The 20,230-nt window shown below is 39.3% G+C and overlaps 1 protein-coding gene across 2 annotated transcripts in view; it reads left to right on the forward strand.

Moving 5' to 3' along the window:
* Positions 1–20,230, forward strand: part of nt5c2b (5'-nucleotidase, cytosolic IIb) — a 34,532-nt gene that overhangs the window by 8,281 nt on the left and 6,021 nt on the right. For both annotated transcript variants that reach the window (XM_056772725.1, XM_056772717.1), the window contains 12 exons: positions 8,247–8,364; positions 8,491–8,586; positions 8,696–8,787; positions 12,278–12,335; positions 12,971–13,064; positions 13,381–13,434; positions 13,554–13,637; positions 14,422–14,463; positions 14,542–14,649; positions 16,057–16,123; positions 17,425–17,595; positions 20,098–20,149. In XM_056772725.1, the coding sequence (XP_056628703.1) occupies positions 8,247–8,364; positions 8,491–8,586; positions 8,696–8,787; positions 12,278–12,335; positions 12,971–13,064; positions 13,381–13,434; positions 13,554–13,637; positions 14,422–14,463; positions 14,542–14,649; positions 16,057–16,123; positions 17,425–17,595; positions 20,098–20,149 (1,036 nt within the window). The remainder of the gene's footprint in view (positions 1–8,246; positions 8,365–8,490; positions 8,587–8,695; positions 8,788–12,277; positions 12,336–12,970; positions 13,065–13,380; positions 13,435–13,553; positions 13,638–14,421; positions 14,464–14,541; positions 14,650–16,056; positions 16,124–17,424; positions 17,596–20,097; positions 20,150–20,230) is intronic.

Consider the following 20,230-nt stretch of genomic DNA (forward strand, 5'->3'; position numbering starts at 1 on the left):
CACTAGCCATGTCGCTATGTAAATGTTTTCAAGTTTATGCCACCTGGTTTTTGTTTTTGTGTTTTGGCTTGATCTTGATTGATTTTGGTAAAATGGTCTCCTCTGATAAGACTCTTCAGGATTCATCAACTCAGCTCAAAACTAAAGGTGTTCTCCTTTCCTTCTAAACACTTCTGAAAGTTGTAAACAACTCAAAATTTTGTGGCTACCGTGATACATACACCATTCATGACAAAGGCATTTTCTGCAAATGAAAATTCCTGTGATCTGGACTGATAATTGCCCATCTCATAAACCTTCAATATCAGTTATGAAAATCTGAAGGCACTAACTGCTGACCCTGAGTAAGGTAACAATTGCAATGCGTTATCGATAATTGCATTGTGCTCTGCGGAACATTCCTTCCTTGACTAATAAAGCATCAGTGCTGTATGATATAATAACTGATATAAACTTCGATATACTTTTCCTGACCAAGACCTGGCAAGTACCCAATGACTTTCTTAATCTAAACCTACTGACACCACCTGGCTACATTTATTTTTCTATATTTCGACTATCTCTTCTCCTTTGAATGATACTTAGCATTACAAATGACTGGTCAAACAGCGCTGGCTGCTTTTAATCTATCAACCTCCAAAATCTCATTCAGATTTTTTTTCTGAAATGAGTGAATTGCTTACTCTTGTGTGTGCTAGATTTACATCGGTTTTTGAACTTGCTGATTTTAACGTACATGAAATACTGCTCGATATAAAGAACTTGTGTTTTGGAATGTTTTGACATAATCCAACCTATTCATTTTGCAACTCACTCAAAGGGTCCAAGTACTTGATCTAACCTGTAGATCTGGTTTGCCAAATGTGACTGTTACTGGCACTGATTTGGCCTTTTCTGACCACAAACTGTTACATTTTGGCTTTCCTATCCCAGTTTTGTGTAAAAAGAAGTTGATCTCATATCGCAAACTTAGCTCTGTGAACCCACTGGCTCTTTCTGCTTCCATTAGAACATGAGTTTTGTCTTGTTCAATGTTATCCTGTCCTTCAGAAGTTTTCCTAACTACAAGAAGGTTATCTCATAAATATTAGATGAACATGCCCATATTAGGACTAGGCTAGTGCCATCCACACATGCGTCAATCTGGTTCACTACAGAACTCTGAGCTATAAAAGCAAAAGGTTGTCGTTTGGAAAGATTGTACAGGAAAACTGGGCTTGCTGTCATGCTTGCACCAAACATCTACATGACTACTGTGCAGCCCTCACCTCAGGACTTATTTCATATTTTTCTTCCACTATTAAAAATTCTTCATATAGACCCAAGGACCTGTGAATAAGTTCATCAACCCTCTAAAACATAACATTTCTGCTTCTGAACATCTGGTGAATGGTTTTCTTCAGCTGTTTTTTCAGAAAAATCAGTAACTGCTTCAATTGCTCTAGATACTCCTCAAACCTGCACCGCTTACACTGATTTAGGGTCTTATCACCAAGAGCACAGTTTCTGTGATTTTGTGATCTCATTATGAAATATAACACAAAATCCTGTCAGTGTGACGCTGCACCAACTGCTCTATTTAAGACATGTGTTTCAGATATATCCCCTACCATAACTTATCTACCAAATTGTAGTTTAGTATCTGCTATTGTTCCTGAAGAATTACAAATTGCTGCAGTGACCATCTAAATATGAATAATTATAGACCCATTTCCAACTTAAAATTCCTTTGCAAGAACCTTGGAGAAATTAGTTGCCATTCAGCTAAGAAATTATCTACTTGTAAGTGCAAAGGGGTGGGCGGAATGGTCAAACATCTATTTCATGGAATGAGTCGTTTTATTTCACAGTAACAATATATTTCACGGTAACAATCTCCCATCATAAATCTATATCTTATCCAAATCATTTTTCTTAGAATGATTTACTTTATTAATTACTTAACAGGGGGGCACGGTGGCTTAGTGGTTAGCACGTTCGCCTCACACCTCCAGGGTTGGGGGTTCGATTCCCGCTTCTGACTTGTGTGTGTGGAGTTTGCATGTTCTCCCCGTGCCTCGGGGGTTTCCTCCGGGTACTCCGGTTTCCTCCCCTGGTCCAAAGACATGCATGGTAGGTTGATTGGCATCTCTGGAAAAATTGTCCGTAGGGTGTGAGTGCGCGAGTGAATGAGTGAGTGTGTGTGCCCTGCGATGGGTTGGCACTCCATCCAGGGTGTATCCTGCCTTGATGCCCGATGACTCCTGAGATAGGCGCAGGCTCCCCGTGACCCGAGGTAGTTCGGATAAGCGGTAGAAAATGGAATGGAATGGAATTAATTAACAATGTATGTATATGTCTGGTATTATAAATTGGTGTTCGTGGGGAGTGTACTGTAGAACTTCATCCTTCTTTACTCAGGGCTGCCAACTTCTCAGTTCAGCTTGGAGTGAGACTTTTTTGCCCCTGGGGTCTGGGTAACTGAAGCAAGGAGGTATAGGATGGTGGCAAGTTGTAAACACCTCCCTACTATGGGAGTCAATGAGTGTTGAGATCTGTTTGGTAATAAGCATTATTCAAAATATCTTTCTCTGTGTTCATCAGAACAAAGAAATGTACAAAACAGATTTGGAACAACTCGAAGCTGAGTAAATGATGAGAGAATTTTCATTCTTGGGAGAACCATCCCCTTAACTGTCATCTTTGATTTGATTGGTCACTGCTCGGCTCTCTAAACAGTAAATCCCGCCGCCTTACATTTATTTGGCCACCTTATGTTGACATTGAGGTCCACCACTGGACCGCTGAGTTATAAAACAGTTTGCAGCAACAAATACAGATAGGCTTTTGGGCATGTATTTAAAGGGCCGCAATCCCAGAAAATGCACTTTTAAATGTTTATCTACCAGAAATTGAGTCGCCAGCGTGTGTGTAGAAACACCCTGTAATTATACAAATCCATCTATTCTTCTTTTTGTAATCTCCTTTAAACCACAACAGTGACACAAAACAGGATCTTGGGGATCCCCTAACAATCTGATGTCAAAATGATTTACGCCTGCCCAAGACTGCTCACAGACTCCGCCTTATGAGCGCCTAGTTCCACCATCTGCCAGATACATGCTGTCCGCCATTTACAGTCAGGAGCAGATGTAGCCATTAACCAGGGATAAAAAAGTCTAAGAAACAACAAATGTGTGCTGTTGTTGGATGTAAATTAGAACATAAAAGGAGGCCGGGTGGAGACATTTCCGACGTTCCCTGGTCTGTCCCGCTGAGATCTTGGCGGCCGGTGTTATAAACAATTGAAAGTCGGTACGCCGTGAACTCTGCGTCCGGGGAATAGGCACGATTTTCGGATCAACAAACCAACATTCACCGGCCCGTATCTACGGTCGGGAAAGACTAAAAGAACAAACAAGGGCTCGTTGGAAGTCGAGTCGATGCGACCCCTTAGTTGGGAGCTAGAGCTCCCGGCTGCTGGAAAGGTTGAAAAATCAAAGCTCCGAAACCTGTTGGCCCAGGCTCCGGCCAGTCGCCTTCCGCTGAATGTATCTCCGGCTCCCGGGGTCGCGGCGAGTCAACGTTGGTCAGATTAGATTGGTTGTCGCCAAAAAAAATATTCTAAAGAGTGGATCAGTACCAGCTGCTCGAGATCAAGCTTCATCTCCGGAAGAATTAAGTATTACAATTGGTTTTTAAATTGCCTTAATTAAATAATGTGTTTAGCACATTAGGGGCTATTGTTTACATGTTCCGGGCTAAACCTGAGACTTAACATTGGTTCAAAGACAGGTGTTGTGTCCTAAAGTTAGTGGTTAAACGCCCATTGGTTCAGATGACTTGTGACCAACATCTTTTCTGTAAAGCTTGTTCATTACAACGAAAGAAAGTTATAGCAGTGTCTTTCTCGTGAGTTCGGTGTTTTCTCAAATGTCATAAGTGCGACAATACTTAGAGCGGATAGAAACAGAGTGTGCATTTGTAAGACAATGAGGTTACGCAGAAATTGCTACTCACAACTTAATAACACTTGGTTGCTGATCTTTGCACACCCGTCTATCATATACAAGTACTCTGAATGCATGTTTTTGCCTTTATCTCTGTTTATGTCTGTTAGTAATATGCATGCACATTATTAATCATCAATGGCCAACATTTCATATAGCAAATGGTCAGCATATGTTGTTCTATCTATGTTTTTGTCTTTTCCATTTAATTCGTATTTATGAACAAGACATTAAGGTGATTTGTATTGCAGTTAGTGTATGGTTTTGGTTGGAAAGTGCATCACAGAAGTAATTTAGCTTTCCGCCGTATTGCTTGTCTTGATTTCTTTCAAAGCACATGTGTAAGCGCTCTACCTCCTATTTTGCATACGGGGAGGGAAGCAGAAGCTCATTTGCATTTAAAGAGACAAACACAAAATCGGCACGTTTTCTATTGCAGCCACAAATAGTCATGTTCAGCATCTTGCGATGAAGATATGTGGTGTATTTTGACCTAAAACTTGAAAGACAAATTCTGGGGATACCACTGACTATTTTTACATTGCAGAAAACACCTGGGATTGCGGCCCTTTAATAAATTTTATCACACAACACCGACAAAAATGGAGGGTGCAACCCTGCGTGAGAAAATGGATGTGTTGCATTTCAACGCAAGTTTTGCCACAGCTCGCCTAAAGTTGAACTTTATTAAACCGTTATCATTTTTACAAAGCGACCTGACTTCTGAAATACGTGGTGAGAATGAGCTTCTTATATGCACGCGCAAATCCCTGCATGAGCACTGCGAGTGAGAGAGAAAGGGCCAGACTGGATCACAAAAAAAATCCAGATTTAATTAACCTCTGCCTCTGAAAAATCAATCAATCAATAAATCTTTTTTTGCTACATTTACGGATTGCATCGCTGAAATCAAACACTGGATGTCGCTAAATTAAATAGTAATAAATCTAAAATAATGCTGATTGGATCTACTGCTTTGACATTGATGGGGCTCTTCCTGAACCTTCAACCTCTGTTCAAAATCTAGGTGTCCTGATTGACACATCTCTTTCACTCAGCTCACATATTGCTGCAGTGGTTAAAAGTTATTTTTATCACCTGCCCAATATTGCACCTCTTCGCTTTTCTCTTAATCTGGTTGATACAGAAACCCTAGTGCATGCTCTAATTACAACATGGCTAGATAATTGCAATGGTCTGCTTATTGGTTTGCCAGGTAAACATATAAAAAAATGTTGCAGTATGTCCAGAATGCTGCTGCTAGGGTACTTACCTTGACCATGCGCAGTGCTCACATTACTCTACTTCTACACAGTCTTCAGCGGCTACCTGTTTCCTTACACATTCAGTTTAAGATTCTCCTGTTGACATTTAAGGTTTCGATCAGTCTTGCACCTGGCTATGTGAAAGACCTAATTCACCTATATATACCAACTCTGTCTCTTAGATCATCTGATTTGGGGATTCTTAGGATTCACAAGTTTAGACTGTCCACTGCAGTTAGAAGGTAATTTAGTGTTGATGTAATTATTTACCCATATTATTAAAAATGCATGAAGTATCAACAGATATCATAAGATGTTGATTTTATATGACAAATACTGTACCTTTGACCCTTTTAAAACTCTACTTCACACATATTATGATGTACAGAATGTAGTCAACACCATTGTTTTTTCAGCCTAGCAGTAGTATGCTAGCTCAGAGCCAGCATTGTCCAAGGTCAGCACTGGTATATGCAGTTAACCAAAGAGTGATGATGGGAAGAGTGACTGAGTGGGGAAAAAAAGGCTCAAAATAGGTTTCGCTGTAGCTTCATGGAACAAAAGTGAAGAGGAGAGAGAGTGCGAGAAAAGGGGTTTGGCTTTTTATAAAACTGCGCTATTTTGAGTGAAGAAATCTGGCCTGAGTTAGTGACTCTGTTTGAGTTTGCTTGCCTTTGTGTGTACAGTATGCAGTTCTGGCCGTTAAACTGTAGGGAATCTCTGTCGACCTTCCCCTTCAAAAGTCTATGTATGAAAAACATTGCTAATTTGCTGATAATTTTGCACATTAACCCAAGTCCTTGAGTCCTTTTTCCATCTCTCTCACCACCAAGTGGTTCTTTGCTTAAGAAATGATTTACACAAGCAAACAGAAGCCTGTTGTAGACATGCAATCCTACAATACACCATGTGTTGGTTAAACACATCCCAGACTCTATTCTCAGGGGATCCAGGAGTTCTTCCAGAGGCACTCCTGTGTTTCTAAAGAGATCTTTCCGGGTTTCCAGCCTTTGACCATTGATTACATTAACAACAAGCATAAAACATTCCCTGCTCTTCCAAAACAACCCCTAACATGAGCCGAAATGTGTCATTACATCATTACAATTCACCTCTAGCTTCAAAGAAGCTGTTGTCGTTCTGTACGTGTCTGTCCTATTTTAATTTCCCCTTCATTTTGGAATTAACATGGAACATCAGATACAGGGCTCAGGGTCGTGCAGAATGCCTTTTGTTGTTGACATGCCACCTAAATCCCTCTGCACAGGCTTGAGGTCTAATTGGGTTTAAATCTATGAAGCAAAGCGGGTCCAGTTTCAAACTGGATTACATCACAGGACACATAGGGCCCTGCTAAGCCTTTGTAATGTGAATGTCCTGGTACCCTTCACTTGCCTTCTGAATAGCCTTCTGCTATTCTAGAGAGCGTCTTAAAATATAAATACTGCACCGTGGACATGGTTTTATGTTTTAGTTTTGGTCTGTATTTACCGGAAATGGGGGCTAAATACCTGCAACCTCAATTTTGAAGATTGTTTACAGTTATTCCAGTCTTTGGGGACCTTTATGCCTAAATGTATTTGGTATCAGAATCACAAGGTTATTGAATGAGCTGATGAAATGTTAAAGATGAATGTGATTTCCTATTTGCTAAAAAAACTGAAGGCAGAGTTCATGTCTCTGTAAATCACTGATACTGTGGGTGCCTGACTGTTTCTACAGAGTAACCAGTGTCTTTTGAAATTCATAATTTAAACAATGATTTATGTCAGAAAATGTATATCACGAAATATGGAGATTTCAAAAGGACAGCAGCGACAAAGAGTATATCTTGGGGTGAAAATGGCAGCTGGACAATAGCACAGACATACAGAATAGCGCAATGGAAAATTCTCAAATTAAGTCATATGTACATTTTGTGACACCTACAGTAAATGTTGTATTGTCTTATATATGTTTTATGTTATCTGTAGTGGAATCCACCTATTTAACCTATTTTATTGAGTATTTCCATTGTATGCAAATTTACACATTTACTATTACTATTATAAGTTACTATTTCTACTAGGTCTCAAATATGTATTGTACGTTTTAATCCCCTCGAACACATTACAAACGTGATGATCTGATAGAACCATGCTGAAAAAAACTATAATTAAATGGATTTGATTGTAATAATGTAAAAACATTTTGGAACAATACCAAAATCACACTAGCAAGGGAATTTTGTAATGGGTTTTAATGGAAAAAGCTAATGGTTCATAATTGTAAACATGAATTTCTGTGATGGTTTCTTTTTTTTAAAGCAAGGATGCATTACTGCTGAAAAACAATAGGAATCCAATTCTAAGGGTTTCCATTAATATACCATAATGACACATTAGCTTTTCCATGAAAATGTGGGTATTTGACAGATTAATATGCAAATTTGTCCTATGGTGTGAAGGTAAAAAGTAAGATTTTTTTTTAAAAATCTCTCTTATACTGTTTTATATTATAAAAATAATTTTTTATAATGTAATATTAACAGTTTGTTTTCTACATTTTGCTATGTCACATGATTTATTTGTCAACTACCCGTTTATTGTTGAAAATTACCAATTTTTCAGATGCATGTCCTTAATTTATTGGAATTAATAATGTTTATTTTGCTAATACTTGATAACTCGCATGGTATCTTGAGAGCAAAGGTTTTGTCCTCGTGTATTGTCATCATTCAGGTTGGATTTCAGCTTAATTTTCTTTTTTAAAGCAGCTGATATTGCGAATCTCTTTCATCCCAAAATGGCCTACTGGGTCCAAGAGTTGCAATGAAACATTCTATTGAGTTTCGCCGCTTAGTATTCTGTACTCTTTGGCAGCGATATGTTCAAAACTGCATACGATGCAAAAATTGTATTGCACTATACAGGATATTAAACAGGGACTGTATAATTTGTTAATTTCGTTTGTGATTTTCACTATGCCTCACTGAAGATATCTCTTTCTGTAGTATACAAATCACCTGAATACGAATCACTGGGCTTTGATCTGACTGTGGAGCGACTGGTCTCTATTGGCTACCCACAGGAGCTGCTTGGATTTGTATATGACCCCACTTTCCCTACTAGGTGATACACTCAATTTGGTATACCATTCCCTTAAGGCAGCTATAAGTACAGAGACTAAAAAAATATTGTTTCCAGTCATATGTATAGTATAATTCAAATCATTTAACCTCTTATCCTGTCTCACAGAGGTTTGGTGTTTGACACCATGTATGGCAACCTTCTGAAGGTGGATGCTTACGGAAACATCCTGGTCTGTGTCCACGGCTTTAACTTTCTGCGTGGGTGAGTAGTCTTGCCCTCTCAAGCTATCTATGCCTGCATGGACTTGGTTACTGATCTCTGCTGAAATCTGTGGAGTATTTGCTCATAATGTTCCTGTGCTCCCTGACAGACCAGACATCCGACAGCTCTACTCCAACAAGTTTATCCAGCGTGATGACACTGAACGCTTCTACATCCTTAACACACTCTTTAACCTTCCAGGTAGGCAGTTTGTTATCGTCTCACATCCCTTTCACTGACTGCCACTCCCACACGCGTTTACAATGAATTATTTTAAGTATTAATGTGTGTCAAAATTCCTAAAATGCAAAGCGTGCTCAGTTCAGCTTTTGATTTCACCTTCAGCAGAGCATTTTTTTGTAATGTTGTGTATAATGACTTGATTTTAAGGCCATAATAACCTTTTTGAACCTGGGTTACAGTAATGTATGCCTTTGACTTTGGATCTACTTGTTCTGCATCTTAACAGGAAGTTAAAAATTAAATAGTTAGTATGACTTATAATTGCCTGTGTATTGTTAATAATTTTCATGAAATTGTTATAAAATTAGCATTAATAAATGGCTTCAACAGTATAACTCAAAGCCCAAGTTATTATAAATTACAATATGATGTACTCTTTTTAATGTAATTTAAATAACTTGTTTGTTTTGCTTTATTTATTTTGAAAATATTAAAACGGGTTATACCAGTAAGCATTACCAATTTTATTAGATTACTCAAATTAAATGACTACAGGAGACATTTAATTCTATTATTATAGTATTGTTTTTATATAGGTCATACATGAAATGTAAGTTTAACTGTATTATATAGCATAAGTTTTTGTTGACAGATGTAAGAAATCAAAATGTCACATGTTAAAATACTAACACAGAGTTAAGGCAAGGTCATACACTAATCATTGGGTAGTAAGACGGGTAACCTGTAGGTGACTGCATGTGGGTGATTGCATGTTAAAAGTGACCAATCAAAGGATCGGAGAAGTCTGCCATTGTCCCGCCTCCAAAGTCTCAGAAGTCAACTCGACGAGCGAGCATGTGTTGAGCAGTTGCAAGAATTGCGCACGCGCTCGTCAAAGCATCTGCTCCCAGACTGCGTTTTTAGCAGAATTGTACTCTCTCAAGGATTCGTTTCCATGCACGGATACTGTCCTGCGTGCTCGCGGAGCATAAATGCGCTCTCGAGAGGTTGTGTTTACACTCGTGGGACTGTTCTGCACGGCAAAATCGCACAGTTTTGGTCATAATAAACGCCATACACTCCCACCAGAAGACAGAGAGATGGTGTCTGAAAAAATGTCATGTCAACCACCAAATATTTACGTTTTTAAACGCTCCCAGGGTGGTGAAAAAGGCAACATTCGCGACATTCCAGACAATAGATAAGTCACAAAAAAAAAGTCAGCACATGACAGCAAACACAAGCATTCGCCAACCACCAACTCCCCCCTAAAAAGCCGTAAACCTAGAAGAAACAGACACTGACATCTATCTCGACCCTTATAGCACATATACATCTGGCAGACATCTGCATTTACATCTGCAATAGACCGTTTCATCAGACATGCGCACCTTGAATGCAGTTAACTTCTAGTCTGTGTTTGTTTATGTGTCTGGCTAGTGTCTATATATCTATTTATATTTTATTTAATTAATGTCAATATTCATCTATATTGTTATTTTGCTGTATAATAATTTTATTAAATAAATGATTTGTTGTATAGATCCTGTAGTTTTGTCGCATTAAAGAAAACTTATGCGATATTTACATCTAGAGGTTCTCAGTAACATTTGTTTACATTGTTGCTTTGAAACCATCTATACTGTACAAAGTTTACTCATCTGCAATATGTCTGGAGGGAGATGAACAGATATTTTTCGTAAATATTGCATTTCATACATTATCAATGCAGTAATAAAAACAAAAAAGTTTTTGTCTTATCTGAGACAACAGTTTACGTGGTGTAGTACTCTTCCTGCAGTTACTTTTAAGGGCACTAGACATGTTTTGGAACGAGACCTTTCTCGTGTGCAAACCGACTGCCTGTGGCTGTTGATTGTCTATTATAATGTTGCAAATATCATCAAATTTGTTGGACAGAGCGATTAAATCGCTTTATAAGACATCACTTTTTATCGTGGCCTAAAGAGAGTCGGACTCGTGACCAGAAGGTTGCCGGTTCGATTCTCAGGGCCGGCGGGTAACAACTGAGGTGCCCTTGAGCAAGGCTTGAGCAAAGCTTGAGCAATGCGCTGCAGTGATAGCTGCCCACTGCTCCGGGTGTATGTGTGTTCACCACTTGCTTTGCGTGTGTTCACTACTCTGGATGGGTTCAAAGCAGAGGTCAAATTTCGTGTATGGTTCACCATATCTGACTAATAGGTCACTTTCACTCACTTATAACTCACTCACTTATTTTCGTATTGAATGTAGCAGCGTTTTGGACTTTCAAATATGTGCTGTCTCAGGATGCGCATTTCTTAAAGCACACCATTCTTAAAGTCTCTCCACTTATTTGAAATGTTAAAGGTGTGCCAGGTAAAGAGGATTGGCAGACCGCATTCAGCCTGCAAACCGCCAGTTGATTAGCCCTGGTCTTAATTTAATTTTAATTTAGTCATTTGGCAGACGCTTTTATCCAAAGCGACTTACAGTGCACTTATTACAGGGACAATCCCCCTGGAGCAACATGGAGTAAAGTGTCTTGCTCAAGGACACACTGATGGTGGCTGCTGGGATCGAACCAGCAACCTTTTGATTTACCAGTTCAGTGGTTTAACCCACTAGACCTCCATCTCCATGGTCTTGGCCCTCTGTGAAAAGTGAAACTGTTGGTTTAAATCCAAACAGTTGGTTTTAATCCAAAATTCGGTGTTAACAAAACAAACTTTCAGGTGGATTGCATATTTATCAAGTAACCAAAGTCTGTTAAGGAGTAGTTTCAAATTTAAAATTCTGTTATCATTTCCAAATCTAATATGGCGGCTTTGTCTTGCAACTAGCCTACTGAACTGTGGATTTGTGTGATTTATAAAGACACTTCCATTCAAGAGTCTATGGTCACTCACTTATCAAAGCTATTGAATAACACGCATTTAAAGGGATAGTTTAAAAATCTGACATTATTTATTTACTCTCATTTTGTTCAAAACCTGTATGTGCCTCTTTCTTTGTGTGCAACAAAAAATAAACTATTTTGAGAAATGTCTCAAAAGTCAATGGGGTCCATTGTTTTTTGACTATCAAATTCTTCAAAATATCATCTTTTGTGTCCATCATACTAAAAAAAAACAAGAACAAATGAACAAATTTCTAATTTTGCATCTTCAAAGTAGCCACCCCTCTATTATTTGTTTCAAGTCACCCCTTTTCATTCTTTTAAATGTTTGTTTGCTGATTGAAGAAATGAATATGTTGAACCAATGTTTTTCTTAACATAACCAACTTCCAACATAAAAGATATTACTTTGATCAAAACATTTTTCAAGATCATGAAAAAGTTTTCATGCAAGTGATTTTAAACTGTGGAACAGTGTGTGTCAGTGTGTGTGTCACTGCATCTAGTAAAGTTTAGTCTATTATTACTCCACATGCATTTCAAATTACTTTTCCAACTTTCCTGTGTATCCTTGTTTTTGTGTGATGATCTGTTGAGAAGTAATACTTCTGTTTCTCTCCTTTCTCACAGAAACGTACCTCTTAGCCTGCATGGTTGACTTCTTCTCAAACTGTGACAGATATTCCAGGTAGGAGTTCCTGTGTCAATAAATGTATTACTCTGTTGCCTTGGACACAGTACAGGTACAGGAGTACAGGTATATCAGTGACTCATACTCTGTATCACACACTGTGGGTGAGGACTATGTGACGCTCTCTGTCAGTTCACCAGCAAGCACGTTACTGCTTGATAAGAAAATCTTTAATCAGTGTTAAAATTTACAACATGCAATAAAGCGAGACGACAGAAGCAGATTGGCAAATATATTCTTGCACGACATTATCCACTTACATGCTAAAGACTAATCAAAGCTTATGTAAAAAGTCCAAAATAAAAACATTTAGAAAAATAAACATTTAAAAGTGTTATAATTTACACTTGGACAGCATGGAGGTAATTCTACTCATGCTCTAGATAAAAAACGCCAGACGGTATTTGTAATAGTCTGTGACGGTGATAGACTGTGATTGTATTGGTATGGATGCATGTCCTCTGAAACAACTGTTGGTCCTTTTAGGGGGAGAGAGCTTTCCTGTTTGGCTCGGACTACCTCAAACAAGGGAAGACTGTCCCATTTAAACATGTCTGTCTGTGGATAAAGTGTGTCCGGGTTAGTGCTTGTCCTCTTACTCTGCTGTCCTTTTACTCTTCCTAAACCTTTAGCTGTGAGACGGGCTTTAAGGATGGAGATCTCTTTATGTCCTTCAAAAGCATGTTCCAAGATGTCCGAGACGCCGTAGATTGGGTGCACTTTAAGGTAAAAGATTTGTAGGTTCTCTGTTTCTCTTTTTTATCCTTGAAGTCAGATTAACCTGCCGAAGTACCTGCCTACAATCTTTAAATACCGCTGGGACTACAGCATCTCTTCTCCATCATGTTATCATCGTATGATGAATTACAGCTAGCATTATCTGGAACAGTTACAATCAAACATATTTGTTTTTTTTTTTATTTAAGAGAGGCACGCAATACATATTGACGCGTTTGTAGGGACTTCATTCAAGAAGTCAAGGCACCTTTTATTGAGTGTTTTTAAACTCCAATTCAGCTAGGGTTTTTATTTTTTTCCTCAGGGAACATTGAAGGAAAAAACTGTAGAAAACCTGGAGAAGTATGTTGTGAAAGATGTAGGTTTTTCTCTTTTCTTCATTTCTTTAACTGAAAGTATTGCAGTTTTCCATTGGTTATTGCCAGATAAAGTTCATGGAGTAATTCTACAATATGTGATGTTTTTTTATATATAAAGGCAAAGTTGCCGTTGCTGCTGAGCCGCATGAATGAAGTTGCTAAAGTGTTCTTGGCCACCAACAGTGACTACAAATACACCGATGTGAGTTTACTGATGCAAGAACACAATTATCCACCACAAATGCAAAACGTTATACGTTTTTTGCTATTCACACCTGCTAGTAAGCCTCCTTCAGATTACACAAATTTAGCCTGATTTTGACACGATTTGTGTGTTGCAGCTTGTCGTAGTCTTTCAAACACAACCCTTTTTTCATAGTATATGACAACTGATACTGCGTCTGTGACACTTTAGGATGTTGCAAGCATGTTCAGTGGTTTTAAAAAGACAAGGGTTCTGTTACAGCCAATAAGAGAACGTATAGTCTGACATTGTTTCTTGTTCATGACACAACAAGAATTTGAGAGCCAAAATCACATAATCTGACAACGTCACTATCACAACAGACAAAAATGGTATAGGCCTAGGATACACCTTTCTCACTGAATTGCCAAAAACTCATCTTGTTTCATTTAAGCCCATTACACATTGACTTCGAAATTTCCACACAGAAATAAATACGAGACACGTTGTGTCAATCTCAAATACACACTGCATGCAAAATTTTCGTTTGTCATAAAAAAATTTGGACCAGGTTCGATTTTTGCGTTTTTCGCATACGTAGCATGCATTTTTAATGGCCTTTTTGAACAATTCAGAGACACCGTTAAAAGGAGAGCCAAATACGAAAAAACGCATACGGTGATTTTGGACTGTATGTGTAAAGACCTTAACACTCAAAACATACACTGATAACATTCCTTAATCAGTGACAATCCGTCTTTTTACTTTAATAAACCAAGGTTTTGTTTAATGTGTTTCACAGAAAATTATGACATACTTGTTTGACTTCCCCCATGGACCAAAGGTATTAGTATTTTCTTAACTTCTCTGTAAATAATCCTGTCACATATCACCGTTAATAAGAATGTATTTTATCTCATAGCATGGTACTCCTCACCGTCCGTGGCAGTCATACTTCGACCTGATCCTAGTGGATGCACGGAAGCCTTTGTTCTTTGGAGAGGGCACAGTTCTGAGACAGGTGGATACGGTGAGTGCATAATACAGACTCATCTACTATTTCAACAAACAACTCTCAAAATCAGCAGGTGTGGTACTTGCTGAATACATTCGCACAAAGGTAAAAGGTAAAGTCAGCAGTGAGTATTGATTGTTCACTATTAAGTCTGCTACACACATTCAAACTAATGAGACGGCTTGAGAGGGGAAATCATTGAACAGGTTTGCTACATTTGTGTGAGGTATTTCACATCCAGTTTGACCAGATGCTGATGCACTGAAATAGAACTAAACATACTGAGACAACTTATTACAGATTGAGCAAGTCATGTGTGAAAAGGTTGGTGAATTGCCCACTTAATGTTTAAATGTCTATGTGCTTTGGAAAATATTAAAGTGGAGGTAACATTCTATATCATCCATTCTGACTTCCTTAAACTGTTGGATGTGCTAGGTTTTTATGCTTAAGATTGTTAAAAAACGAGTTGGACTCGTGACGTAGTATTTCTGTTCTTTCCCCCAGCACTTTAACTTGTTTCGTAACAGGGATCCTACTCCTTTTATTGGGCAATTCTACCGGGAAAAGCAAGGCTAAAGAAAGAGCCTGCCCACGCGCCAAGCGACAAGTGAGACCGTTTAGGGTACAGCTCAAAGTGCAGCACAACATCAATGCACCAAAAAACAACCAGACATTAATTTTCACAATTTGTTTAGAACAGAATATACCTTTATAATAAATAAAAGTAAAAAACGAAATAAGCCAGAATCAACCATTTAAACCCTCAAAATGTCCCTATCACCTTATTTTCCTTCGCACTCTTTCGCCGTCCTCCTGACACGCACGCTTGCTTTTAGTGCAGAGAATGACAAGTTCCAAAAGTCTGCGCCGTGCTTGCTATATACGGTGATCTTGATTATTTTACTTTTTTAATTTTTTGTATCATGCATAGCAAAGTTCAGTCTAAGTAACAGACTATGCGCATTTAAAGAGAAGGTGTTAATTCATATTCACATGCTCAAACATTAAGTAAGTGACAAATGTTTGGAAAAGGGGTACACATTCATTTGCGAGTCATCTGCGGGTGCGTGCGTTACGTGCACAGAAGACGCTGAGAGACACGATCCTGCACTGGGTCATTGCCAGACCTCGCATTGTTGTGTGCTCGTGCTGTAGTTCCATCCCACTGCCAGCCTCCAGCAGCTGGTGTTTTTCAGGAAATAATCATACAGCTGTATCTATCATTTATAAATGTGATCAAACTAAACACTCTTCGAAGAAACGGTGTATGCAATACTATTGTATAGGTACTCAAGATTAATATGAGATTGGCAGAAACTGAGTGTGATACTTCATCTTTAAAGTAATGGAAAATATTCAGACATTAAAGAAATATCAGACAGTCTGGATTGTCTAATATTCATCCTTTTTTTGTTGCAGACCACTGGCCGGCTGAAAATAGGAACATACACTGGACCTCTGCAACATGGCATTGTATACTCTGGAGGTACTTGAAATTCTTTGACAAACATAAATACACTTATCCACTAAACACACAGATTCACATCCAAACATGCCTAACATCCAGGACACCGCTACAGACATTCTGCTACAGATTAGTACTTTGTGGTATAGTTTTCCACTGCAGAAGCCCTGAGCAAAAATAATTGTAGTAGCTACATTTTGGGCAAAACAAAGAGCTATTTTAGACATTAAAGCCTTTTGTAGAACCCAAAAACTCAGACAGCCATAAAGGATTAGTTCACAAAAAAAAATCTGTTGTCATTTACACACCCTTAAGTTGTTTCAAAACTTTATAAATTCCTTTTTTTCATTGAATATAGAAAATATATTTTCAAGATTGTTGGAACAAGACAGTTCTGTGCAGGGTTTTACCATAGCTGTTGTTGCACATAGCACCGGTACTAAAAAGTTTTCATGTTTTGGAACACAGGCCAAACAGTTGTAGTTATCAACTTAAAAAAAACAAATGCAGGTCATCACATAAATAGACTGGTAACCGAAAAAGGACATTAACGATATACAAATGGATAAATTAGGGCCATATCATTTTTTGTTTTTACCTAATTAGTATTTTTCCTTTTACTGAGTTTTATATTTTCAATGCTCTACTATACATGACCATAAAATATGGTGGACGCAGTATGTCCGCAATGTATTCATACTACACCCACTAGTACTATATAGACCGTAATGTTTTAATGGCCAATAGGTAAATAATCATTCAGAACGTACTGTCACAGTATGTGAATTTGAACACATGTGTTCATGTCCTTGTATAGTAAGATGCAGAAGAAGCAGATGACATATTAAAATAGTACAATTCGGCTTTCGTGATTCCTTCCATGTTTTCCCACATTGCGCAGATCATAGGGCTCTAGATCGATGCAGCCGGAAATCAAGTTTTAATTGCAAAAACAAAATATAAACGAAAATAAATAGTGTTGCACCATTTGTTAACCTCACACATGAACAAGCATAACGACATACGCACTTTACACAAACAAGCGGCTCTGTCTAACCTTAATGCACCTGCCAAACTGTATCGCACACGTGTTACACTATTCATTTATTCATAGCACAGACCAATTTTTTCGTAGCATGTGCAACATATATGTGCCCTGGTTCTGGGGCACCGTTGACTACCATAGTAGTTTTTCCTCCAATGGTAGATAAAAGTGCCACAGAACTGTTTTGATACAATCCTTTCTGTAATCATAATTACTGTTTAGATTAACTAATAAACAAGTGACACTTTTCTAAAGGATTTTTTGTCATTTTGCTAAGGTTCCTCTGACATTATGTGTGACCTGCTTGGAGCAAAAGGGAAGGATATTGTGTACATTGGGGATCATATTTTTGGCGATATCCTCAAGTCGAAGAAGCGCCAGGGTTGGCGGACATTCCTGGTGATTCCCGAATTGGCTCAGGAGCTACATGTGTGGACAGATAAAAGCTGTGAGTATTGTCATGGTGATAGAAGCAGACGCACTCAATGGCCTGTTTCACACTGTACATGTGCACAGCAAATATTTATTTAATTTGCCACCAAATAGTATGGAGTCCAAGCTGTTGGTGCTGTGTAACTCTGAACAAAATTTGAGAAACACCTTTCATAATCGATTCGATACCAGGTTTTTTGTAACATAAGCTTTAAGCTTACATGATGAGTCTAACTAGTTGAAAAAAGCATGTTTAGTTGCACACACATTGACTGTTTTAAGTGTGTCCACGCCTTTACAATTACCATTAGACTTTGTTTTTACATTTTTCCCTCAAATGCTGCAATGACTGTTGACACAAAGTGCAGGAAAATGCTTAAAGGAAATTCTACAAATTCTAACCAGGAAATCACTGTATTATTCTCTGTGGAGGACTGTTTCCTTGCTGCTGAATGCATGTTTAAAAAAACTTTTTAAAGGTCAGAAGCCTAACAGGCGCTGCTGACTCCATAGGTTTGATACGGGCACTAACCAGCCCCATGAGCACTATCACTTAGTCCCATTAAGGGACTGTCTGTTTGAAAGAAGGCATTGTTTTCCCACAGAAACCCCATCAATCAGGGCGTGGCAGGCCGAAATGGCGGCCACATAAACCCTGAAAGCACCGGGTTTGTGCCCAAGTACAGTTTCTCTTGGAGAAACTCCAACACTTAAACGATCTGGCACTGAATTGGGTCTGCATGGTGTGCCATGCACCATCTGTAAAAACTCTCCATCCATAGTGGAGGGAGCCCTAGCACTTAGAATAGTCTCTACTACATCAGGCGGAAGCTCAGCATCTCTCAGCTGGTGCCCTACAGGGGCCAGGCATGGAGGTTCCAGAGCTCAGTATGGGGATGAAACACTGTCCCCTGTGCCTGAGAATATAGATCTCTCCTGACTGGGATCACCCCTTGCGAGTCATCGAGGAGGGATACTAGGTCCTACAACCAGATTCTGGTTGGCCAACAGGGAGCCATCAATAAGAGGCCCGATCACTGTTGATAGACCTTTGCCAGGACTCCCGGGAGAAGAGCCATCGGAGGAAATGCGTAAAGACGCAGTCTGGGCCACTATGGGCCATCGCGTCCAGACCCAGGGGAGCTGGATGAGTCAGAAAAGAGTAAATGGTACATTGTGCTGTCTCATGCGTAGCAAACAGGTCCATCTCTGCTTCGTAAAATCTTAAGAGTGCTAAGACCGTAAGAGTGCTAAGACCATGGCGCGTCACCCTTGTCTGCCTTTGGGGGTGGCCCTCGGATGGAACCCCCTGGCTTTGAGCCACAACTGAAACAGTCTCTTGTGCAGGTGGCCCAGAGGCATAACTGTGGAAGCCGCCGCCATGAGACCTAAAACTATTTGAAAGTGATGAGTATTGACTTTCTGGTCTAGCCTGATTCTCCTCTGGTTGCTTAGGATGGATTTGACACGTGCAGGAGACAGTTGTGCCTGCATCGCAGTCAAATCCCATATTATCCCTAAATACATTGTATTTTACGTAGGGGAGAGAGTCTTAACCCGAGAGCTTTTAGATGAGATAGGACTACATCCTGTTGTCGAAGCGCTAGCTCCCGAGACTGAGCTAAAACCAGCCAGTCGTCTATGTAATTCAAATGCAGATGCCCTGGAGTCCATGCATATCGTGTATGTGCGGGGTGACAAGGCAAGGCCGAATGGAAGAACCCGATACTGGTAAGCTTTGCCCCCGAAAACGAACCTCAGGAAGTTCCTGTGTTGTGGCAGGATCTTTACATGATAAATGTATGCATCTTTCAGATCGATCGTCACGAACCAGTCGTTGGACTGAATGTATGCACCCCTCCTCTGGGGGGCACACCCCACAGTCTTTTTTTAAAGAAAGAAAGCCAAGCACGGAGAACCCGGATGCCGAGCGCATCACAGAGTTCGCACTCTCCCTCTAGCCCCAGGGTAGCATGTTCAGCCCCCAAACACTCAAAGCAGAATTCATGTCGATACAGATCGGAGAGGAACCTCTCACAAGGAGGAACACATCTCCTCTCTGAATCATACATGACTTATATCAGAAACCTTTTTAAATATAAGATAAGGTTAAGTCACAGTGCTTAGACACTTTAACTCTATATGATGTGGTTACTCTCGTATTCAAACTCCGAACTACTTCAATATTTCGCAAGTAATGGACACACACACTCAACCCAAAGCAGTCCTTAAAGACAAAGAAACCTGATGACGCATCTGCATTCACGCGTATTTATAACCTGCAGGTGCGGGTGTAATTAGCCACGTCACCTGCCGAGGTTATTTAAAGCCAAAATAATTTTAGCCGTGTTTGACACACGTGCTTCACAACCGGTCGAACAAAGATGGCTCACCCATAGCGTTTGAAACTCAGCATCGAGTGTAGCTTTTGATAGGGAACAGAAATGTTCACACCTAAAATGGTAAGAAATGAGATGTGAAACACAAGCATTATGGGGTTCTGCTTTCTCATTAACAGCTCTGTTCGAGGAACTTCAGGGCTTGGATATTTTCTTGGCAGAGCTATACAAGTGAGTAAAGCTTTCTCTGTCCCTGTTCTTTTATGCAACTATGTGGTAGTTCTCATGACCTCAAGTGAACACAGCGCGAGT

The sequence above is a fragment of the Triplophysa dalaica genome, chromosome 2 (genome assembly GCF_015846415.1).
Source record: "Triplophysa dalaica isolate WHDGS20190420 chromosome 2, ASM1584641v1, whole genome shotgun sequence".
NCBI classification, from domain to species: Eukaryota; Metazoa; Chordata; class Actinopteri; order Cypriniformes; family Nemacheilidae; genus Triplophysa; species Triplophysa dalaica.